At 41.8% G+C, this 25,354-nt stretch overlaps 2 protein-coding genes across 2 annotated transcripts; one reads left to right on the forward strand and one right to left on the reverse strand.

The window, feature by feature from the left end:
- Positions 1-179: 179 nt before the first annotated feature.
- On the reverse strand, positions 180-12,325 carry svopa (SV2 related protein a). Its single transcript, XM_056291198.1, has 16 exons — positions 12,284-12,325; positions 10,160-10,320; positions 9,930-10,015; positions 9,671-9,769; positions 7,496-7,567; positions 6,842-6,966; positions 6,696-6,759; positions 6,439-6,564; positions 6,094-6,222; positions 5,895-5,968; positions 5,591-5,667; positions 5,157-5,261; positions 4,892-5,003; positions 4,699-4,780; positions 496-585; positions 180-392 (listed from the first exon to the last, which is right to left on the reverse strand). Exons 1-16 carry the CDS (start codon positions 12,316-12,318, stop codon positions 180-182), a joined length of 1,650 nt encoding a protein of 549 aa, XP_056147173.1. The 5' UTR covers positions 12,319-12,325.
- Positions 12,326-13,698: 1,373 nt separating this feature from the next.
- Positions 13,699-25,330, forward strand: usp30 (ubiquitin specific peptidase 30). The gene is made up of 13 exons (XM_056292516.1): positions 13,699-13,769; positions 16,100-16,209; positions 16,310-16,483; positions 16,587-16,690; positions 16,814-16,912; positions 22,274-22,319; positions 22,410-22,504; positions 22,604-22,663; positions 22,812-22,898; positions 23,045-23,125; positions 23,444-23,666; positions 23,762-23,870; positions 23,999-25,330. The coding sequence occupies exons 1-13, from the start codon at positions 13,699-13,701 to the stop codon at positions 24,249-24,251; spliced, it is 1,512 nt and encodes a 503-aa protein (XP_056148491.1). The 3' UTR covers positions 24,252-25,330.
- Positions 25,331-25,354: the final 24 nt, after the last annotated feature.

Here is a 25,354-nt window from a genome sequence, read left to right on the forward strand (position 1 = left end):
ATAGTGACATGTTTCTCAAACACACTGTGCTGGCTGGTTGTCTGAAGCCACTGTGGTGACTGTACACTGCAGTTATAAGATGGGACTTGAGTTGGACAGGGACAACTGCTCTTGCTTTTTTTGTTCGTTTCCCCTTTTTTCACCACAACTATCTCATAGTGTCATACTTCAACATGTTCTCAATCCTGGGAGCCAGAGCTAGAGTGAGGGACACCCTCTGGTTTATGGGCAGAGCCCCGGCCCATCATTTCCTGGCCCCACTCACGGTGGCTGGACTCCTGGAGGCCTCGACCTGTTGTCTCAATTGGCAGAGCACAGGAGGCGAAGGCAGCTAACAGGCAACAGCAGCAATACACTGAGAGAGTCAGGTATACAGAAGACTCCAACATGACCTATATTACAAGGGACAGGAAGGGAAAAGGAATACGACTTTACCACTTTGCTTTGCTTTTTTTTTGTATGACAGCAAGGAGAAGGCACACGAATGGTTTTTACCTGTGCAACAAAAGGAGTGATAAGTGCACCAACTCTGGCCATTCCACTACTTGTTCCCAAACCTAAAGCTCTGGTGGCTGTTGGGTAAACCTGCAGAAATGTTCAAGAAAAATAGTGGAGTGGCTGGATTGCCTCCATTTTATTCAGCTATTTGCTCAGATAGTAAATGGTCATTGTATAAACAGCATTACATAACACCATTCTGACAATAGACTTCAGTCTTTGACCTAATGCTGGACGATATGAAGATATTGTCATAATAATCATGTGGAATTTTACACAGTATCAATATATATGATATCTGCTTGCTATGCAAAACAACCATGTTAAAGGATCCAGCTGAAGTTCATCAAATTGGACTGTTTACTAAAGTATAGTATCAAACCAAAACTACTTTTCAAATAATACTTAAGATATTTCACACCATTTCTCATGATCGTTGATTTAGACAATACAATTGTGAGTCATGTTATGACAATACCCGAATTTCATTCCAAAACAATACCATTGAAAGATGACAAATGATAACATTAAAAGTATTAACAGCCAGTGGTGGCTGGCCAGTACAGGGCACTGGGGCACCACCCCCTTCAAATATCAACAGATGAAAATATACTTAAACATGTTAAATATCATTTAGTTGTATAATGCAAATAATTATGAAATGAAAGTGTTTTTCAGTCTGCAAGCGCCTGTCAGCAGCCAGTAAATATTGGTTCCAAATGGTATTTGGTTGATTTCTGTCTGAATACATAGCTATACTTCCTGGGTGAGGGGCGCTGGCCAAACGGTACCTTATGTAAGCCCTCAAACTTTTGGTGAGCAGGTGATCTGAGGCTGCTGTCTAATTGGTTTCTTCAGATATTTCATGGGGCGTAGTTCTGTGTGCCCCAGGCACTCCCACTTTTTTAGGCAACGAATTGGTATTGTTTTCATGTTTTTTGATCTAATGTGATTGGACAATTCGCATGGCTGTCAATCATGTTCACACCCGCCATGACACCTCGTCTCAACTGTCATTCATCCATCGTCTACGGACCCTGATAAAATCTATAGGATACATTGTCCTTCTTAATAACTCTGTGACTGTGTGAACATTAAAGCAGGTGTCAGGTGTGCTGTGCAAAGGTAAATTGTGCCCCCCCCAAAAAAACTTTTAACACCAGCCGCCACTGTTAACAGCCCTACTTTGCCATGGTTAAACATGTATCATAAATTCTACAATAGTGGCCGGGGCCTTTATTTACTCCAGGCCTTTACTTGAGACAGGTTATTATCAGAGAAAGGCCGAAGGCATATGAGTTTAAATACTTGGGGTCAACTGTCCAAAGTAATGGGGGAGTGCAGGAGAGAGGTGAAGAAGAGAGTGCAGGCAGGGTGGAGTGGGTGGAGAAGAGTGTCAGGAGTGATTTGCAACAGAAGGGTACCAGCAAGAGTTAAAGGGAAGGTTTACAAGATGGTTGTGAGACCAGCTATGTTATATGGTTTGGAGACAGTTGCACTGACGAAAAGACAGGAGGTGGAGCTGGAGGTGGCAGAGTTGAAGATGCTAAGATTTTCACTGGGAGTGACGAAGAAGGACAGGATTAGGAATTATTATATTAGAGAGACAGCTCAAGTTGGACAGTTTGGAGACAAAGCAAGAGAGGCAAGATTGAGATGGCTTGGACATGTGTGGAGGAGAGATGCTGGGTATATTGAGAGAAGGATGCTGAATATGGAGCTGCCAGGGAAGAGGAAAAGAGGAAGGCCAAAGAGGAGGTTTATGGATGTGGTGAGGGAAGACATGCAGGTGTGGCTGGTGTGACAGAGGAAGATGCAGAAGACAGGAAGAAATAGAAACAGATGATCCGCTGTGGTGACCCCTAACGGGGGCAGCCGAAAGTAGTAGTAGATTATCAGAGAAAGGCCAAATTTCTAATTTGTCCTTTTTTAAGTAGTACGTTTAAGTAATACGTCATTGGGAGTGACGAAGAAGGACAGGATTAGGAACGATTATATTCGAGGGACAGCTCAGGTTGGACGGTTTGAAGACAAAGCAAGAAAGGCAAGATTGAGATGGCTTGGACATGTGTGGAGGAGAGATGCTGGGTATATTGAGAGAAGGATGCTGAATTTGGAGCTGCCAGGGAAGAGGAAAAGAGGAAGGCCAAAGAGGAAGTTTATGGGTGTGGTGAGGGAAGACATGCAGGTGGCTGGTGTAACAGAGGAAGCTGCAGAAGACAGAAAGAAATAGAAACAGATGATCCGCTGTGGTGACCCATAATGGGAGCAGTCGAAAGTAGTAGTAGTAGTTGAGTAGTACGTTTTTAAATATTTACACTACCGTTCAAAAGTTTGGGATCACATTGAAATGTCCATATTTTTGAAGGAAAAGCACTGTACTTTTCAATGAAGATAACTTTAAACTAGTCTTAACTTTAAAGAAATACACTCTATACATTGCTAATGTGGTAAATGACTATTCTAGCTGCAAATGTCTGGTTTTTGGTGCAATATCTACATAGGTGTATAGAGGCCCATTTCAAGCAACTATCACTCCAGTGTTCTAATGGTACAATGTGTTTGCTCATTGGCTCAGAAGGCTAATTGATGATTAGAAAACCCTTGTGCAATCATGTTCACACATCTGAAAACAGTTTAGCTCGTTACAGAAGCTACAAAACTGACCTTCCTTTGAGCAGATTGAGTTTCTGGAGCATCACATTTGTGGGGTCAATTAAACGCTCAAAATGGCCAGAAAAAGAGAACTTTCATCTGAAACTCGACAGTCTATTCTTGTTCTTAGAAATGAAGGCTATTCCATGCGAGAAATTGCTAAGAAATTGAAGATTTCCCACACCGGTGTGTACTACTCCCTTCAGAGGACAGCACAAACAGGCTCTAACCAGAGTAGAAAAAGAAGTGGGAGGCCGCGTTGCACAACTGAGCAAGAAGATAAGTACATTAGAGTCTCTAGTTTGAGAAACAGACGCCTCACAGGTCCCCAACTGGCATCTTCATTAAATAGTACCCGCAAAACACCAGTGTCAACATCTACAGTGAAGAGGCGGCTGCGGGATTCTGGGCTTCAGGGCAGAGTGGCAAAGAAAAAGCCATATCTGAGACTGACCAATAAAAGAAAAAGATTAAGATGGGCAAAAGAACACAGACATTGGACAGAGGAAGACTGGAAAAAAGTGTTGTGGACGGATGAATCCAAGTTTGAGGTGTTTGGATCACAAAGAAGAACGTTTGTGAGACGCAGAACAAATGAAAAGATGCTGGAAGAATGCCTGACGCCATCTGTTAAGCATGGTGGAGGTAATGTGATGGTCTGGGGTTGCTTTGGTGCTGGTAAGGTGGGAGATTTGTACAGGGTAAAAGGGATTCTGAATAAGGAAGGCTATCACTCCATTTTGCAACGCCATGCCATACCCAGTGGACAGCGCTTGATTGGAGCCAATTTCATCCTACAACAGGACAATGACCCTAAACACACCTCCAAATTGTGCAAGAACTATTTAGAGCAGAAGCAGGCAGCTGGTATTCTATCGGTAATGGAGTGGCCAGCGCAGTCACCAGATCTGAACCCCATTGAGCTGTTGTGGGAGCAGCTTGACCGTATGGTACGCAAGAAGTGCCCATCCCATCCAACCAATCCAACTTGTGGGAGCTGCTTCTGGAAGCGTGGGGTGCAATTTCTCCAGATTACCTCAACAAATTAACAGCTAGAATGCCAAAGGTCTGCAATGCTGTAATTGCTGCAAATGGAGGATTCTTTGACGAAAGCAAAGTTTGATGTAAAAAAAATCTTATTTCAAATACAAATCATTATTTCTAACCTTGTCAATGTCTTGACTCTATTTTCTATTCATTTCACAACATATGGTGGTGAATAAGTGTGACTTTTCATGGAAAACACAAAATTGTTTGGGTGATCCCAAACTTTTGAACGGTAGTGTATGTATGGTAATAATTAATTTCCAATTAAGACATGCAGAAGTTTTCCCTTTCATGACTTTTTCTAAATAAGACGCACTGAGAATAACATTACAACTACTGTTATTTTGTTATATTAACAACTGTTTTTTCATCATTCACTGTTCTACAGTAATATTGCTTGTCTAACAGAAGCATCACCACAAGCGGCAACCCTGGCCAGTATTTGAGAGCAGGCTGCTATTTGAGACTTTACGCCATGTACAGTTCATCTGACCGTACCTCTGGGGTGTACACATAGGCCGCCTGAAATCCTCCTGCTATGAATGCCCTGGCAATGAATATCAACACTGTCATGGATGTCCTGAAAAGAGCAGTGACATTATTAATATTACAAATGGGGAAACCAACATTTCAGTTGCCATTTTCACAGTTTCCTTTAAAAAAAAAATTCCGTCTCCACGATCCACCTTACCTCCCAACGCAACCATAGAGTGGAATGATGCATAGAGAGAAGACAAAGAAGCACAATGCCATGGTCTTCCTCCTTCCCAGACGGTCAATAGCCCACAGTGTCACCAGCAGTCCTATTTGACGTGAAGGTAATCAGTCATATATCCCCCATGCTACATGTATCACAGAGCTTAGTGTGGGACTTAAATAGAAGAAAATGGATTAGAATTTGGAAAATGCATTGGTTGACATAATAAAGACGACAAGAATTCGTGGACATATACCACCTGGGAATTCAGACAAGGTGGTCCACAACAGGTCCTTATAGTCATCCGAGTTCAGGTACTTGCACTCCAAGCTACATCGGGGCTCCATCTTATTGCCTTTAGATACTAGAGGGAGCGAGAACACAAGGAAGCAGCTCATACATCTACTACAGAACACAACTTCAAGTGTATATATTTGCTTCTGTATAGCTTCCTGAAACGAACACACAAAGTTGCATGCAGAAATAAGCAAACAACACACTTTTGCAATGACTTGTGTTAGCATGCCATATAACAATATTTTCATATGTTGACTTTAGAGGCTGATGTGGTATAGTGGTGGTGTTGATAGTGTCATATGTTTCTAACTGTGAATTTTGTATACTTGTAAGCTTATTAAATGAAGGTGTGTGCCCTTGAGAGCTCCTGATGATGTCAGTGGAGCTGTGACTCACCTCCACAGGCTCCCCCCTCCTGGAACAGCTCGGTGGTGAGCAGCACCAGCCCGTAGTAGGAGAAGGCATTGGAGAACCTGAGGAGACAGACCACAGCACTCTCTCTGAATTCAAAACTGACCAAATAAAAAATGACTGAGAATATAGCATGAGACATCAATCAAAGTGAGGCTCAAATCAAGGTGCCCTTGTATTGGAAATTAAAAAAGGGCTTGAGGTGGATGGAAAATAAGTTGAGATATTGGTATGATGGCACCTGTTTGCAAATGATGCCTCGTTGATATAGTAATTTGCAAACATTTACCAAATAAACCACAGCAAAACTGTAGTCCAACGGAAGTGTGAAGAGAATAAATCTTGAATCTTCCCGCGATCCTCCTAATTCAGGAAAAGACATTTAGAAAAAAAATTCTTGAAAATAAAGTCAGTCTTAAAGCAGACATAGGTTTTACATGAACACTGTATGAATGAGTATAGTATTATATTAGTGTAATAAGTTGTACCTGTCTGGCAGCAATTAGCTTTCCCAAGGGCATTGGTGCGCCATTCTCTGTGGCAATGCGCTTCAAGGTGGCCAGAGCCTTCTCCTGGTTCCCTGTCAATACATCATATCGAGCGCTCTCTGGTAGCCACTGCCCCCCCCCAAAAAAAGCAACATGTCTTTTTTTTTTGTTAATTATTGTAAACAATGATTCCATCTTAGCCTACAGTCAAGTCAAGTAAATTTTATTTGTATAGCCCAATATCACAAATGACAAATTCTCAAAGGGCTTTACAGCAACACAACATCCTGCCCTACAGTATATGACATCCAACTATTGTGGTGCAACTACTGATCTAATACTCACAAAACACAGGATGGCAAAGATGAACAGGGGAATAGTGGAGAGGGCAAGCAGCCAACGCCAGCCCAAAGTGGGCATTACCAGAATTGCTAACAGCACCTCAAACACAGTTCCCAGTGCCCAAAATATCTGCAAAAGAAATGTAATTCACTCCGTCTCGCTCCGCTTGGATATTGCATTTGGATTTCATACAAAATATACAGTAGGTACTGTGGCTGGATAAATGGAAAATAAAGGAGATAGCGACTCGTGGTCTGTACCTCTATCAGCAAGATGCATGTAGCTCTGGATCTCATAGGCAGAAACTCAGCATACAGCGTCACCCTTTTAAAGAGACATGTCACTGTTAATCCCATCTTAAATCACTGTGATATTATCCTCAATGGAAAGGTGAGGGGTAACTTACGATTGTGGGGCTCCCCCAATGCCAAAGCCCACAAGTGCACGGAGGAAGAGGATCCAGCCATATATTGGTGCAAATGCACTCATCAAGCCATAGAACATGGTCCATAGCACACTCATCTTCAGACCCTGTATGCACAGACAGTCAGAACATAAGAATCAGCTACATTTATAAAGGAATACTTCATCTAAAAGGGATTTCCAGCCATCAAGGAAAAAAAATATTCCAAGAGACTCTCTGTACAAGATATCTCTAGCAATGCTACAAGCATCCAGTTTGGAAAACCAAGCTGAAAAAGTAATATTTACAGGCTACATATATTTTATGATATGTCTGTGCTGTATTTCAAATTCTGATGATTAACTGTAGCTGTTTGGATAATGTATATCAAGATGGATGTAGTAGACTATCGATTACTTGGAGAGCAAATAATGGAGGTTTACTCTTTATTAGTTCATGAGGCAGCTTGTGTGTGTGAAAAATGAATGAGTACCTTCTAGCACTATTCTTTAATAAGGTATTGGTTTGCCATTTGATTATAATAACTTTATATAGTATTAGCCTCACTGAACAACATGAGTTAATTCATTCAACATGCCATGTGAACTATTACATACAGTTGCACTCGATTCAAACAGAGACTATCTCAGAACTTACTGTTTTTCTGCCGTACTTGTCAGATATGTTTCCCCAAAGGGAGGAGCTAATCATCATTCCAATAAACACTGCCTGGAATAGTGAGACAGAAGTGTATGAATGCATGAGACATGAAATGAATACCTTGCAGCAGCTTTAGGGTGCATACCACAAATATATGCATACCATCTGTGTATCATCTTATATATATAAACTGTAAGTAGTCCTGCATAATTTCTTTCAGTTTGGGAGTTATTTGAGGATGGTGAACATAGTATTAATTACAGCTCAATGAAATATGTCGGGAAAACAGGCATGAATGTAGGGCTGAGTTGGATACTGGAAAGAAATTTGTTTTTAAGCGATATAGATTTTAAAGTCGGTCCAAAATTGAAGCTCTAATATAACTTTTCATGCACTTTGTACTGTCTCTGTACTAAAAACTTCCAACTTTAAGAGGTATACAGTGCATCCGGAAAGTATTCACAACCCTTCACTTTCCTCACATTTTGTTATGTTACAGCCTTATTCCAAAATGGATTAAATTCCTTTTTTTTCTCATCAATCTACACACAATACCCCATAATGACAAAGTGAAAAAGGTTTTGTAGAAATATTTGCAAATTTATTAAAAATAAAAAACTGAAATATTGCATGTACATAAGTATTCACACGCTTTACTCAGGACTTGGTTGAGGCACCCTTGGCAGCGATTACAGCCTCAAGTCTTCTTGGGTATGAAGCTACAAGCTTGGCACACCTATATTTGGGGTATTTCTCCCATTCTTCTCTGCAGATCCTCTCAAGCTCTGTCAGGTTAGATGGGGAGCGTCGCTGCACAGCTATTTTCAGGTCTATCCAGAGATGTTCAATGGGGTTCAAGTCTGGGCTCTGGCTGGGCCACTCAAGGACATTCACAGACTTGTCCCGAAGCCACTCCTTCATTGCCTTGGCTGTGTGCTTAGGGTTGTTGTCATGTTGAAAGGTAAACCTTCGCCCCAGTCTGAGGTCCTGAGCGCTCTGGAGCAGGTTTTCATCAAGGATCTCTCTGTACTTTGCTCCATTCATCTTTCCCTCGATCCTGACTAGTCTCCCAGTTCCTGCCGCTGAAAAACATCCCCACAGCATGATGCTGCCACCACGATGCTTCACTGTAGGGTTGGTATTAGCAAGGTGATGAGAGGTGCCTGCTTTCCTCCAGACATGACGTTTGGCATTCAGGCCAAAGAGTTCGATCTTGGTTTCATCAGACCAGAGAATCTTGTTTCTCATGGTCTGAGAGTCCTTTAGGTGCTTTCTGGCAAACTCCAAGCGGGCTGTCATGTGCCTTTTACTGAGCAGTGGCTTCCGTCTGGCCACTCTACCATAAAGGCCTGATCGGTGGAGTGCTGCAGAGATGGTTGTCCTTCTGGAAGGTTCTCCCATCTCCACAGTGGAATGCTGGAGCTCTGTCAGAGTGACTATCTGGTTCTTGGTCACCTCCCTGACCAAGGCCCTTCTCCCCCGATTACTCAGTTTGGCTGGGCGGCCAGCTCTAGGAAGAGTCCTGGTGGATCCAAACTTCTTCCATTTACGAATAATGGAGACCACTGTGCTCTTCGGGACGTTCAAAGCTGTAGAAATTTTTTTGTACCCTTCCCCAGATCTGTGCCTCGATACAATCCTGTCTCGGAGGTCCACAGACAATTCCTTTGACTTTATGGCTTGGTTTCCGCTCTGACATGCACTGTCAACAGTGGGAAATTATATAGACAGGTGTGTGCCTTTCCAAATCATGTCCAATCAAATTGAATTTACTACAGGTGGACTCCAATCAAGCTGTAGAAACATCTCAAGGATGATTGGTGGAAACGGGATGAACCTGAGCTCAATTTTGAGTGTCATAGCAAAGGGTGTGAATACTTATGTACATGCAATATTTCAGTTTTTTATTTTTAATAAATTTGCAAACATTTCTACAAAACCTTTTTCGCTTTGTCATTATGGGGTATTGTGTATAGATTGATGAGAAAAAAAAGGAATTTAATCCATTTTGGAATAAGGCTGTAACATAACAAAATGTGGGGAAAGTGAAGGGGTGTGAATACTTTCCGGATGCACGTATTTCAGACCTTTTCTGAACACTTCACCAGCATCTCTCAGAACATTGGTGCAGCACTACACATGTGTATGTAGTCAACATGAGGTAGCCATTACCGAGGTAAGTAGTGCCACTTCCAGACTTGGCAGTCTCCATTCACAGTGGAGCTGTGGGGCCAAGATGCTGAGAATCATCATCTCCATAGCATCTGCCATCTGAACAAACCAGCGACGAGATGGGGGAAAAGAAAAAAACCCAGAAGAAAACACAATAAAATAATGTTCATTGAGAGATACCCGCAAGCCCCACCCATCCAAAACAAAACACAGCACTCTTAACAGAGATCACATATTCCGCCTCACGAGAGGTTCTCACCCAGGACAGACCAGTAAGGACGGAAAGTTTCCACTGAAATGTCCCAAAGCCTATGGCCTCCACAGCATCTTCCACCATGAATGTATCTGTGGTTAATGGAAAACAAATATGCGAAATATTCTTCAGTTAAAGATATTTGACTTAATGGCGACGGTGGAAAACAGTAATATGGATTTAAATGGAGGAGCAGGGTTGCTGTCTGAGGGTGAGTGAGCTTCACTGTGCAGTACCATCGGTAGGATTGGCAAACTCGCGAGGGACTGGCGCTCCATCTGCGAGTGCCACAGACTCCAGATCCGTCTGCTCTGTGCTAACCCGGACCCCCTGCTCTCGATTTTCACTCTCATCCTCGGAGCGTGTACTCTCACCTGTACGACGAAACTTGACAACACTGGAGAAAGAGAGAAGCCCGCGAGAATTTGAACATGTCCCGAGAGATTCACACATGTAGATCTACATACAGTTTTGTGAACAGGTGATGTTATCGAGTCCTGCTTTTCACCTGGTGTTTGGCAAAATCGAAAGTATTATTATCGCGATAATCATCATGGTATTCTTGCACGATACCGATATATATATCACGATACCTGCTTATGTGTGGAAATACCATGTTTATGTCACAGCGGAAGCAGGAATCGAGGACCCACAACAGGTGAAACAAAAGGTTTATAGGTCGGAAACATAAGTATCAGGAACACAGATAATGGTTACATGATGAGAACATGACGGTGACATGGTACAGACGTGGAACATTCTGACAATGAACAAACCAAACAGCCACACTTAAATACACAGAAGTTTGATTGAATAATCAACAACAGCTTTGGGATAAATGTGTAACAGAGGAAAACTGGACAGGACTGGGATGATGTTGTCAGAGCATGACAAAATGACAGGACGTGAGACATAGAAACCAGGGCTGGAGTGGTCGGAACTGGGAGTGGCCTTGACAATTTTAGAAGTTCATCACCATTGAACTGTTTGGCAATATATATGACATCAAATCAAAACTGGTTGTCAGCTTACACTCCCTCAAATATGTCTGTCCACATTTTGTGAGGAATTTCAAGGTCATAAATTCTCGTTGTCATCCATTTAGACGTCACAGTTGTGCATCACGGTATGACAATGGTCAAAGTTCACCACAATACTGTAGCAAATTCGGGAGGCAACCACAGGAACTGGCGCGACCGGAACGCGAACCCGTATCGCGGGAGACATCGCTAACCGCTCGACTGAAAGGTCCAAGCCGTTAATCAAGGACCAACGTACCTACTTATCCATGCACGTTACACTACCCTCTCCTTCGGGAAACGCGTCCCCGCGCTTCAGCATATTAACGCCCTTACGCCCCTGGGCGCACGCGCTTCCGATGACCTCACGGTCTCGCCATCCCACTCCTGACACCAATGTAGCGAATTCGGGGGCAACCACAGGAACTGCCGCGACCGGGACGCGAACCCGTATTGCCCGCACCGCAGGAGACATCGCTAACCGCTCGACTAAAGGGTCCGACCTGTTAATCAAGGACCAACGTGTTTACTTATACATGCACGTTACAATACAATACTCTGTTGAAAAGTGATAAACAGTAACACTGAATTATGTTCCAGTGCTGTATTCACCCTTTGGCAAGCTTGTAAGGACAATTCCAAAATTAATGAATGTTTTCTAAAATGGATTATACAGTTTTAACCCACTCGAACATAATAACGGGCTTGTTGAGGGGGGAACTGCCCCTGACGACTTAATCACAGTAATTAAAAGAACTAGTCTTCATAGGAAGTACTGTCAGTGCTGCAGATCACCCTAGAAACGTCCATTATTCTTCTACATCCTACATTAGATTTGGAAATAGACCATTCTTCTCTCTATAAATTCTATGTTCAGTTGATGAAACATTTAATTGGGAAAGACTGTATGAATGTTTTTGGGTTTTTTTTGCATTTAAATGGGGAAAGCACTGGTCGTGATAAACAGAAAAAAATACAGCCTTTGGATGTGAAATTCAGTGAATGTGAAAACGATTGGGTTTGATATCTCGGACGAAACAGCCATTCAAATGCGGGTAAAGTGTCAAACGTTAAGCTCAGTACAGCACATCGTCCCTGGAACAAGACAGCGAAGGGAATCAAACTCGCCGCCCCAGACTGTTTTTATTATATAAGCCTTCTGCCTTTTTTAAGGCGTGATGTGCTATTTTGGGTCCAGCAGGATAATCAAACCATCACAGCAGTGAGGAGGCTCTGTCACGGGGGCGACGCGTCGGTTCTCGGCGAAAACAGCCGCTATCTAAAAAAAATATATTTTTTAAAATGTTAATTGCGTTTGTTTAACCGGTATAGGTTACTTACGGGAGTTGTCTCAGCTGGAACAAATCATCGTCCATTTTGTTGTTGTTCGGCTGATGCTCTGTTGTGCCTCATTGCCATTACATTATTACAAAAAGCAGAGATTTTCAGCACCGAGGAGAGCGACCTGTTCTGCTTGTCAGCTGACAGCCGATTGGATGCTTCCTGTCCTGTGATAGATATAACCGTAGTCTCACACAAAACGTACCCAATACCCAACTGTCTCTCGCATGTTTACAATCGATTGACAATCGACTGTTATTACAGTTGATATGCAATAATCGTATGCCATCCTAATTAAATCCCAAGCGCCCGGTTGCCTGTTATTGCAGCCTCAAGAACGCCTCCGTACGCTTTGACTTTAAATGTCCCATGTCGTCATCCGTAGCCACATTACGTCAAAGCGGTTGAAGGAAACGCTTCTGTGCCATAGCCTTGCAAAATATTATGTACACAAAATGATTTGGCTGAAGAAGTGCCCGTCATTTCGTACTTTCAAATGTACAGATTTAAAAACTTATCTTACAACTGTAGAACATTTGAAAATGGAAAAAAACGACAGAAAACCCTCAAATTACAAAGATTTATTAACTTTTTTTAGAAGAGCCATTGTAGCATACCCTAAATGTTTTATTTCATATTTATTATGATTATTATTATGATTATTTTTGTTGTTGTTATTATCATTATCATCATCATCATCATCATCATCATCATTATTATTATTATTATTTTCGTGCTTTCTGTTTTACATCCTGTAGAGCCGGGTCCAAACTATGGACCTGAGGCACTATAGGGCGGATGTCACGTGATTGACAGTATGTTATTATTATTATTATTATTATTATCTTACTCTATTACTATTTTTTGTTGTGCAAGAGCGTGCAAGAGCGGGGTAATTGGCCAGATACAATTGGGGAGAAAAAGAGGGAAAACTGTAAAAAACTAAAATTTGCATTCCACATTCAACATAATTCTGCCCAATAACAACGTTTTTTTTATCTTTTATTTTCCAAAAGAGGGCTCGTAAAGATGTATTTCTATTGTTTGGTACGCATGAAAGAAAAAACTGGTAAAATGATTTCCAAATAACTAACCTAAAGGCTATATAATAAACAAACCAAAGTATGCATTGTTTTCTCGGTAACGTTTTGAATGATTTGTTACATTTTAAGGCGTTTAATCTACAAAACAATGAAATTTGCAATTAATCTTTTCAAGAATAAAATATATTGTAAAGTTTCAACTTTGTATTTGTTTTCGCTGGTTCTCACGGCGCGCTAACCCTCGTGTAAACTGAAAGCAGTCTGCACTTTTACCATTTTTAGACGGAGTACAAACTGCGAGCAAGCGGTACAGCTTTTTATGTGGTCCGTCTGAAACAAAGCAGATAAAACAGGTTCTGTAGTGAAGACAAAATGTTGTGGTGCACATCTGATTGCTCTGAAAAGCTTGTTCATGAGTTCCTCAGCACAGGACCAATAACCAGGTAAAAACATCACCCCGGCAAAATACAACCAAACATTATTTACCTGACATAGGATCGGGTGAGACAGGTTGCTGTGTTAGCATGCGCAGATACAATCCGCATACGAGCAGGCAGGCAGGCAGTGTTTCCCATGAAGAAAACCTGCTAACAACACTGCAGCACAAATATTACATTTCAACTGTGAACCGACGCCGATGTCCGGTCACTGAAATTATTATGGAGATGGCATAGTGTGTTTTGTCTACACGGCAGAGGCAACTTAAATTTTACCGATCGGTGCTGTTGGGTAAGTTAATATTTTTGCCCTTGCGCTGTTTGCTAAGCTAGGTATAGCTTCGTATATGATAGATGACAATACTGAACGCTAACTCTTATCAAGTCTGAAGTTATCGACTCCGATAGTACAATTGCGCTTTCCACGCTTTACAGTGGGCAGCTGCTAGCTTGCTAGTTGTTTATATAAGCTAATCGGTTAACTCCGAGAGACTTCTATTGGATCTGACGTCGAGCCAGATGGCGAGTTTACTACGGATGAATGGACAATCGTTAAACGACTTAAGTACAAGGCTCCTTTTCGCTCTGCTCCCTCTTGTTATCCTTTGTTTCTACAAACATACGAAGCGATAGCAAGACCGACACTCGGGCTTCGTACCGAACTGCTCACAAACCAGGACAGGCGCTGTCAGTTAGCCCTAGGACCGTTCATTGTAGTATCTTATCACCATATATTTGTGACGCTGTTTTTGTTTTTCCTAATGTTTTACAGGCTTGCCTCGTATTGAACGTAAACGTCACGCGTCTCGGTGCAATCATGATTTTGGCACACTGTGCTAAAAAATTCTTCCTCTTAATTCTAAGTGTTAACAGGTGAAAAAGCCCCCCCCCTCCACACACACACACATTACTAAACATTGGAACACTTTGTATTGCAGCATAGATTCAAAGACAGAGTACGCAAAAATCTTCAGTGTAAATGTTTTTGTATAAAGTCAGTCAAAGTCAGCATCACTGGAAACCTAATTGTCGGCCTATAGAGCCCCTTAGCTGCCTCTCATCTTCCTTTGCTTTTTTTCCCCTTTCCCATTTTCCCCCAACTGCCTCGAGGTACATTCTACAATAAATTTGTAGCAGTTGTTACTTCTGTGGAGGTATTAAAGGTATGGAAGATACCCAAGTTAGATGACGTTATGATTAAAGTGCATGTCTTTTAACTCATTGGAGCCAAAGCTAGGAAATGAGGCCACAAAATCATGTCAGAGTATATTACAAATATCTTAATCTCATGGCTGCCTGTATTCTAAATATAAATTGCACCTGTCCAGTTAATGTATGAAATCATTATGGTATGAAGTTGGAGTGTAGTATGAAATGTCAAATGTTAAAGGAAAAGTTTTAGAATTATGTTGGGGCACCAAACTAAAGCCATTTTTCTCCATTGCTGTAATCCCTCAGCATTTATTTAAGTCAGTGATTCACTTGCTTGTCTGGTGCTATTGCACAGGGCTTGTCATTTAACACTTGACAACTTGTCTGGGAGAAGCAAACTTTTTAATCAGACAAGTGGCATGCCTTTGGAAGTTGTCCGATCGAACAAGGTAAAAAACAACAACTGTAAAGTACCAGTAAAGTAACTGAAGTTGTCAGTCTTTTAGACATACATTCTGTTTTACTTGGTGCACCTATCTGCTATCGAAGCATAGAATACTGCCTCGAGCTCTGTGTGCCTGCACTTGTCATCGCCAAGTGAACCTCCTCTATTTACAATTGCAATATGTACGCAATGCACTCCAATCATTATGGGACCCAAGCCGGTGTTATCTGTTGTATTTAGACATGTGGATAAAGGTGTTCCTCCAGACTCTTAAACCTGGCCATGTACCTGGGAATGGTCCCCCAAAAGTTGACTGACACTGATAGAAGTGGGGAAAAAAGATTATAATGCAAAGAGACAAAAAAAAAAGTTTATAACGATCTGGTTTGATGTCTTCCCGTGGCTCTGTTATGAAGAACTAAAGAGAATCATGTTTTGTTCCCCTGCTGGGAGTTTCCCACCAAGGCAGACACTTTGTCTGCTATTTTCATTTTTATGTTGGTGTATTCAGTAAATAACAATAATTGTAAAAGTGAAACCATAAATCGTTTTTTTTAATAGGATAATATTTTCCATTTTGGATTAGTAAGTTCAGTAATCAGACAAGCAATCTTTTTTGCCGAAGAGTTAATGTCAAGTCCTGCCTCTCACATCTCACATTTTAAGCTTTGGGGTCAAAATTGAGATTTGGGGATTGAGTTTTGTCAGGTATGCTTATTATCACACATTGTATTTTCAGAAACAAGATGTTAAAAAACTGGGGTGTCATTGGTGGGATAGCTGCTGCCATGGCAGCTGGAGTGTATGTTCTGTGGGGCCCGACTACAGAGCGAAAGAAGCAAAAGAGAGGTATGAATAAATAACAAAATTAAGTCACAGATGTCTTGACCATGTACTGGACATTGGTGTTGGCTATAATGCAGTATTTACAAAAACTTATTGTCCATAGGTATGGTTCCAGGTCTGTTGAACTTGGGCAACACCTGCTTCATGAACTCTTTGCTTCAGGGCCTAGCAGCATGTCCTTCCTTCATCAGGTGGCTGGAGAAGTTTTCAGGAACGTCTGAGGGTCAGCCATGCAAAGACAAGCAACTATCCAAGACTCTCCTTCGACTCCTTAGAGGTATGTAAAATCAATCATTGGCAAGACCTGGTAGAATACAGAGACTATTTTCAGCCTTTTTTTTTTTAAACATAGACACTTTTAATGTAAATGAACTCAACAGCCCTGTCCAGTGATGACCCTGGAGAAGAAAATGTACTTGATGCGGGATGCCTACTGGATGTTCTCAGACTGTACCGGTGGCACATTAGTTCATTTGAAGAGCAGGTAGGTCATTAATACTGTAGAGTGATATTTTGGCTATTGCATATTATCTTTATTCTTGTGTTTTATTCAAGTTAGTTCAGTTCCATTAGATCTGAATATTTCTGTCTGATTGCCCCATGTTAGGATGCCCATGAGCTGTTTCATGTCCTTACATCTTCTCTGGAGGAGGAGCGAGATCGCCAACCCAGTGTCACTCACTTGTTTGACATGCAGTTTCTTGAGGTAAATTGCCCTTTTACTACCTTAAGCCCTAGACAAACTATAAGACTCTTATAATCATACCAGGCTATGAAAGGGCAAGGCACCGCACACATAACAATAAAATTATGCTGATTTCTGGTCTTTCCAATCTTAATCTTAATTTTTTTTTTTTGGTCACTGGCAGCTCACAATATATGAGCATGTTAAGACTTGTGTTAGATTTTAGTCTTAAAAATCAAACATGTTTGATCCAAATGTGACGGCTCCAACTGTGGAGAGATTTGAATCCTAAACTCTGCCCACCACAAGATAATGTGTGCCGACTGTTCCTGGTGACCTGCTCTATTTCACACAGACTGTTGTAGAGTCTCGACGACTTTGAAAAGCAGTTCCATGGTGAAATCAGCATTGATAATCGCTATTTAAATCATCTAGCGAGTACCTGGGATTAATCCTTTTTTTTTCTTTTCTAAAGACTAAATCTGTCCTGCATACTGATCATTCCGAAGTGTTCAAAAATATGATTATCTTAAATTTACAATCTGGCTGCTCAAAGAAAACACTAAGAGCCTCACTCAAATTAAGAATCCAGTGCTATCAAATACTGTTGAATTATTATTGCAAATTAATGGAAAGAGAGGCCAGTATTTCAATTTCAACTGAATACACAGCATGCATCTGGTTTAATCTGAATGGTTATTTGGATAAAACATAAATAGTCAGTTGTCAGATGAAGGGGCAGGGGTATTTAAAACAATGTATGATATGCTACCCATCATGCACACCAATTACAAGATGAGAGGTTGCGCTTAGGACAAGATAGCTGTGCTTTTTCTTTTGGAGAGGGACTGTAATGGAGGGCCTGCAAAGGAAAAAAGACTTACAAACAGGGGGATTGCTTTTTGATGGAATAAGACAAACGAAAAAAAAAACATTCACTTTCTGGTCCTATAATTTTTTTTCTCAGAAAAAGTGATTAAATGAAAGACTGCACTTAAAACTCCATCCGTCCATCCATCCATTATCCAAACCGCTTATCCTGCTGTCAGGGTCGCGGGGATGCTGGAGCCTATCCCAGCAGTCATTGGGCGGCAAATTTAAAACTCTATTGTAGAATATAAAAACCTGTATGATTGAAATGCAACAAAGTAATGCTGTTTAGAAATTGAACACAGAGCGTGTTGAAGTGTATAAGAGATGTAGAGAAAGATGTGCACTTTTCCAATCACACCAACATTCTGGTTTATGCTGTGTTGACAAATCAAAAGGCACATTCAGACACGATGCAACTCTAGCGTCTTTGTCCAGACAATTGTCGATTAAATTTCCATGAGAACTAACATTGTGAAGGACCCCACCCACCCTTCCCACTTCCACTTCACCCCCCTACCCTCTGGCAGGAGGTATCGGAGCATCTGTGCTGCCTCCACCAGACTATGCAACAGTTTTATTCCTCAGGCTGCGAGGTTCCTCAACAGCCTGAACTCTTAGACCTTCCATAAAATTACTTTTTGACCATCTTACTCACTGTCTGTGTCATGTGTGCTTGTGACATTCAGGTCTGTGAAGATTAATTCTTGAATTCTTGTTTTTAATGCACTTTTTGTTTTTAATATTTGTTGTGTGTTATTTGTTTTTATGTGGCACTGAGGTCCTTGTGAAACGTAATTTCGTTCCCCTGTATGAATGAGTCATGCATATAAGGCAATGACAAATAAAAGCAGTCTAGGTTTAAGACATGGCAGAAATTTACCATGGATTTGATATTATGGGACATTATGACCTGTAAAAACTTTAGAAATACTTAACTTTTTCCACTTCTTAACTACTGTGCTAAAACAACACCTCTTCCCACTAAAACAAAAATGTATAAGATGCTGACCATTGTGGGCTGTGGATTCCCAGTTTTATACAATCTTCAGCTGACTATATTTCTCCTCAATTGATAAAACGTGGAGTACACACAAAGGATTGACTCAAACAATAAATGCATTAAGAAATTACGTATGAATTGAAGAATTGCGTATTTAGCTACTAGCTAAAATGTTGTAAACCTGTCAGAGCTACTACTACTTTCGGCTGCTCCCGTTAGGGGTCGCCACAGCGGATCATCCGTTTCCATTTCTTCCTGTCTTCTGCGTCTTCCTCTGTCACACCAGCCACCTGCATGTCTTCCCTCACCACATCCATAAACCTCCTCTTTGGCCTTCCTCTTCTCCTCTTCCCTGGCAGCTCCATATTCAGCATCCTTCTCCCAATATACTCAGCATCTCTCCTCCACACATGTCCAAGCCATCTCAGTCTTGCCTCTCTTGCTTTGTCTCCGAACCGTCCAACCTGAGCAGTCCCTCTAATATAATCATTCCTAATCCTGTCCTTCTTCGTTACTCCCAGTGAAAATCTTAGCATCTTCAACTCTGCCACCTCCAGCTCCGCCTCCTGTCTTTTCGTCAGTGCCACTGTCTCCAAACCATATAACATAGCTGGTCTCACAACCATCTTGTAAACTTTCCCTTTAACTCTTGCTGGTACCCTTCTGTCGCAAATCACTCCTGACACACTTCTCCACCCACTCCACCCTGCCTGCACTCTCTTCTTCACCTCTCTACTGCACTCCCCGTTACTTTGGACAGTTGACCCCAAGTATTTAAACTCAAATGCCTTTGTCACCTCCACTCCTTGCATCCTGACCATTCCACTGTCCTCTCTCTCATTCACGCATAGGTATTCCATCTTGCTCCTACTGACTTTCATTCCTCTTCTCTCCAGTGCATACCTCCACCTCTCCAGGCTCTCCTCAACCTGCACCCTACTCTCGCTACAGATCACAATGTCATCCGCGAACATCATCGTCCATGGAGACTCCTGCCTGATCTTGTCCGTCAACCTGTCCATCACCATTGCAAACAAGAAAGGGCTCAGAGCCGATCCTTGATGTAATCCGACCTCCACCTTGAACCCATCTGTCATTCCAACCGCACACCTCACCATTGTCACACTTCCCTCATACGTATCCTGCACCACTCCTACATACTTCTCTGCAACTCCTGACTTCCTCATACAATACCACACCTCCTCTCTCGGCACTCTGTCATAAGCTTTCTCTAAATCTACAAAGACACAATGCAACTCTTTCTGGCCTTCTCTATACTTCTCAATCAACATTCTCAAAGCAAACATCGCATCTGTGGTGCTCTTTCGTGGCATGAAACCATACTGCTGCTCGCTAATCATCACCTCTCCTCTTAACCTAGCTTCTATTACTCTTTCCCAAATCTTCATGCTGTGGCTGATCAACTTTATACCTCTGTAGTTGTTACAGTTCTGCACATCGCCCTTGTTCTTGAAAGTCGGTACCAGTATGCTTCTTCTCCACTCCTCAGGCATCCTCTCACTTTCCAGGATTGTGTTAAACAATCTAGTTAAAAACTCCACTGCCATCTCTCCTAAACATCTCCATGCCTCCACAGGTATGTCATCAGGACCAACTGCCTTTCCACTCTTCATCCTCTTCATAGCTGCCCTCACTTCCTCCTTGTTAATCCACTGAACTTCCTGATTCACTATCCCTACATCATCCAACCTTCTCTCTCTCTCATTTTCTTCATTCATCAGCCCCTCAAAGTATTCCTTCCACCTTCTTAGCACACTCTCCTCGCTTGTCAGCACATTTCCATCTCTATCCTTGATTGCCCTAACTTGCTGCACATCCTTTGCAGCTCGGTCCCTCTGTCTAGCCAATCGGTACAAGTCCTTTTCTCCTTCCTTAGTGTCTAACCTGTCATACAACTCACCATACGCCTTTTCCTTTGCCTTTGCCACCTCTCTCTTTGCTTTACGCTGCATCTCCTTGTACTCCTGTCTACTTCATCTCTCTTACTATCCCACTTCTTCTTTGCCAACCTTTTCCTCTGTATAATTTGCTGTACTTCCTCATTCCACCACCAAGTCTCCTTGTCTTCCTTCCTCTGTCCTGATGACACACCAAGTACCTTCCTAGCTGTCTCCCTCACTATTTCTGCAGTGGTTGTCCAGCCATCTGGCAACTCTTCACTACCACCCAGTGCCTGTCTTAACTCCTGCCTGAACTCCACACAACAGTCTTCCTTCTTCAACTTCCACCTTTTGATCTTCGGCTGTGTCTTCACTCGCTTCCTCTTCTTGGTCTCCATAGTCATCCTACAGACCACCATCCGATGCTGCCTAGCTACGTTCTCCCCTGTCACCACCTTGCAGTCTCCAATCCCTTTTAGATGGCGCCTTCTACATAAGATATAGTCCACCTGTGTGCACTTTCTTCCACTCTTGTACGTCACCCTGTGTTCCTCCCTCTTCTTGAAATATGTATTCCCCACAGCCATTTCCATCCTTTTCGCAAAATCGACCACATCTGTCCTTCCACATTTCTCTTCTTGACTCCATACCTTCCCATCACCTCCTCATCACCTCTGTTCCCTTCACCAACATGTCCATTGAAGTCCGCTCCAATCACCACTCGCTCCTCCTTGGGTACCCTCTCCACCATGTCGTCCAACTCACTCCAGAATTCTTCTTTTTCATCCATCTCACACCCAACTTGCAGGGCATATGCGCTGATAACATTCAGCAATAAACCTTCAATTTCCAGCTTCATACTCATCACTCTGTCTGACGCTCTCTTCACCTCCAGCACGCTCTTGACATACTCTTCCTTCAGAATTACTCCTACCCCATTACTCCTCCCATTCACACCATGGTAGAAGAGTTTGAGCCCACCTCCGATACTCCTGGCCTTACTCCCCTTCCACCTGGTCTCTTGCGCACACAGTATGCCTACCTTTCTTCTTTCCATCATGTCAGCCAGCTCTCTCCCTTTACCAGTCATAGTGCCAACATTCAAAGTTCCAACTCTCACCTCTACATGCCTACCCTTCCTCCTCTCTAGCTGCCTCTGGACATGCTTTCCCCCTCTCCTTCTCCTTCACCCAACAGTAGCATAGTTTCCACCAACACCCTGCTGATTAACAGTACCGGTGGCAGTCGTTGGTAACCCGCGCCTCGACCGATCCGGTATGTAAGTCTTAGTTATGATCCGCATATTTGATTTGGCAAAGATTTTATGCCGGATGCCCTTCCTGACGCAACCCTCCCCATTTGTCCGGGCTTGGGACCGGCACTAAGGATGCACTGGCTTGTGCATCCTCAGTGGCTGGGTTGTAAACCTGTCAGAGCTACTTGGAGGAAACAAACAAGAAAAAACAGGGATACGCCCATAAACTCCAGCAACTTCAGTGATACATTGCCTCGTTTCTGTCCATTGTGTGCAACATAGGTAGTAGGATCAAAGTTTAAAGTGTTAACTGTGTGGTTTTCTTCTGTTTGTTTTATTTTTTTGTACATTAGAGTCTCCCTGAACTAGATGAGAAGACTATGAGTTGCAGAGGTCGAGGTAAGGAGGTAGAGAGTTCATGGTGCTATCACATCAGTATTAAACCAGCAAAAAATGTATTTCAGCTAAATTCTTGTTACTTTGATTTAGCCCCTCTTCATCCCATACCAAGTCCTTGGAAGTTTCAGCATCCTTTTCATGGTCGTTTAACAAGCAACATGTCCTGCAAGCACTGTGAACAGCAAGTGAGTTTTTTTTTATCCCAGCTAGTTCATACAAAAATGGTTTTGCTTTTTGCCTGCTATTGGAAAGTGACATATACTTTTTCCCTTACTTTGTTTTAGAGTCCAGTGCGATATGACTCATTTGACAGCCTGTCGCTATCCATACCATCACCACAGTGGGTATGCAAAACATCCAATACCAGGAGCAAATAATTAGTTCTGCGACAACAAATATTGTAGTGAGGGCCTGTTGTTGCATGACATCTACTTAACATGAACAGTTTGTAAACTCTTAGAGTGTGTCATTCTGAAGAGTATTTCTCTTTAGGGTCGGCCTGTTTCCCTAGACCAGTGTCTTCAATATTTCATCTCTTCAGAAACCATCAAAGAAGTAGAGTGTGAAAACTGCACAAAGGTACATTTTCCTGCATTTTTACATTGCTTATAACGATGAGCCTAATAAAATTTATAATTCACTGAAAGCCACAGAATATTGTGACAAGCCCCCTGAGGTGACTTTATTCCTTTGTGAAATGTATACTATGGTTTTATTCTCTTTAGCTCCAACAAGAGTCCATTGTGAATGGGCAAGTTTTGGAGAGCCAGAGAACAACATTTATCAAACAGCTTAAACTTGGAAAGGTAATTATTTGTGATTTCTAAGATGGCATCTTTACCTATCGATTAAAGTTGTTTATTAATATCTAGCAATTAAAACAGAGGGTCACAGAGGAGGAAGAAGATTCTGGAATCTCAAAACACTACCCAGACTAAAACCTATCAAGAATGACGAATTCTCTCCAGAACTCTGTTAAATTGTGGCCATTCAATAGATTGGTTTGTCAGATTAACAAAGTATGCCAACCAGAATTTGCACTTGAATTCATTTACATTTGCGACAGTTGTCCTCTCCGACATTCTTGGCATATAAAACAGTATGTTTTTACTTCCCTCTTCTAGCTCCCCCAGTGCCTCTGTATCCACCTTCAGAGACTGACATGGTCCAATGAAGGAACCCCAATCAAAAGACAAGAGCATGTACAGTTTGCAGAGTACTTGTCTATGGACCGCTACAAGCACAATGTCACCATCCAGAGAATTCAGCGGATCAAGTGCTCCTTCAAACCCATTAAGACAGAGAATTCGGAGGAGTCCACTGACAAGCCCAACTCCATTGGCATCGGTATTGATTGAACTGCAAAACGGAACTATAACATTGGTTGATTGTTAAACTTGTGTGTTGTAATAAAACATCAACATGTTGCACCTTATTTTTAGACACAGAGCACCATAACAACAACAAACCTCTGTCCAATGGAACCTGTTCGTCTGTCTTTCTCCACTCTCCTGGAGTGAGCTCTCAGCTCAACTTTACATATGACTACAGGTAATTAACTTTTTGATAGCAGTTTGATGAATTTAGTACCTTAAGAAGCAGTTGTTAAATGTCATTTGATTCAGTGTCAAGTTGAATTCAAAAACAATGTATTCTGATCCAAATTTCTTCATTTCCAGTTCCTCAGAGTACCTTTTCCAGCTCATGGCGGTGCTTGTCCACCATGGCGACATGCACTCAGGACACTTCGTAACATACCGCCGTAGCCCTTCCTCACCTTGTAGTTCCTCACCCTTTAGCTCCCAGTGGCTCTGGGTGTCAGATGACTCGGTGCGCAAAGCTAGCCTACAGGAGGCATTGTCCTCCAATGCTTACCTGCTTTTCTATGAGAGAGTCCAAAGATTCAGTCCAGCTTGTTTTCCAAAGGAGTAGGATGAAACCACAGGTTTTCATCCTAGAGTCTGACCACTCTTCCTCTTCTTCACTCATATCGCCCGCACCGAATGTGCCAGTTACATGGTCATCACCAGTGATTCTTACTTTGTGACATTGAGATCTTTGAGGAGAACCAATGAGTTGTTATCATAGAGACTGTATTGTATCATGTTCAGTGAAGGTCAGCCTTTAGCCTCTTCTGTGCTGACATTAAATCATGAATGGAAACTATGGCTGTTTCTCAGACCTAGAGTACGCGGCATACTTGATCCCAAAGATAGTGAACGTGCAAGATTATATGTTAACATCTTTCATCATGAAAGATAATTTTCTCTTTGGCCTGTGTGTGACTGTTTCAACCATATAATATTTAGGATTTTACATCAAGAGGAAAAGAAAGTAGTCTCTGTTCATTGGGTCAGATTTGATATTTTTCCTCCTTTCTTGTCCTCCTTAATTTGCCTCATCATTCCAAAATGGCAGTTTTGTAATTGAAATAATGTCTTAGTTGACATTGTTCATAAGCTGCTCAATTTGATATTTTTCTGTGTTTTGAAGAAATCAATTATACTTTCATTATTTGCATAACTGCACAGTTGAGGTCAAACTGCCATCTTGTCATCAATGTTCAAGATTTTGAACACATTAAACCATGTGTTACAACTCTTAACATGAATACATGCTACGTTTTATACCCCAGAATGCCAATGTTGACATCACTGGGGAATGAGTGTGAACAGTCATGAGTCCAAGAAGACATTTAACTGATGGTTAACATTGCCTAATTGCTATTGTCTACATCCCTCGGCATTTTAAATCATGGAAGCCAGAGTATAATTGCACATAGTGGCATGATGTAATGCAAAATACAATATCCACTTATGTGTAATAGATACTGCCATTTCACTTCCTTGTCAAAAATAAGGAAAATTAGGATATGGCCTGGTGCAAACCTCATGTTAATGTCTGCCAATCAATTTGCACTAATGTATATTTATGTGAGATTGTGTGCGTTTGTGTGAGATCTGTAAAGTACTTGATTGTTTTCAGATTTCAGTCATTAAAAAAAAAAAGCATTGGACGTGCATTATCTCAATTTT

Source organism: Lampris incognitus, chromosome 1 (assembly GCF_029633865.1).
Source record: "Lampris incognitus isolate fLamInc1 chromosome 1, fLamInc1.hap2, whole genome shotgun sequence".
In the NCBI taxonomy this organism is placed as follows: domain Eukaryota; kingdom Metazoa; phylum Chordata; class Actinopteri; order Lampriformes; family Lampridae; genus Lampris; species Lampris incognitus.

Coding starts and splice junctions, on each gene's coding strand:
- svopa (XM_056291198.1), bottom strand. CDS start 12,318: ATGGACGATGATTTGTTCCAGCTGAGACAACTCCC. Junction 10,016..10,159: donor GTTTGCCAATCCTACCGATG/GTACTGCACAGT, acceptor CATTAACCACAG/ATACATTCATGGTGGAAGAT. Junction 5,668..5,894: donor GTTTTGCTGTGGTTTATTTG/GTAAATGTTTGC, acceptor CTGTCTCCTCAG/GTTCTCCAATGCCTTCTCCT.
- usp30 (XM_056292516.1), top strand. CDS start 13,699: ATGTTGTGGTGCACATCTGATTGCTCTGAAAAGCTTGTTCATGAGTTC. Junction 16,484..16,586: donor TCTCCTTCGACTCCTTAGAG/GTATGTAAAATC, acceptor TGAACTCAACAG/CCCTGTCCAGTGATGACCCT. Junction 22,664..22,811: donor CCATACCATCACCACAGTGG/GTATGCAAAACA, acceptor ATTTCTCTTTAG/GGTCGGCCTGTTTCCCTAGA.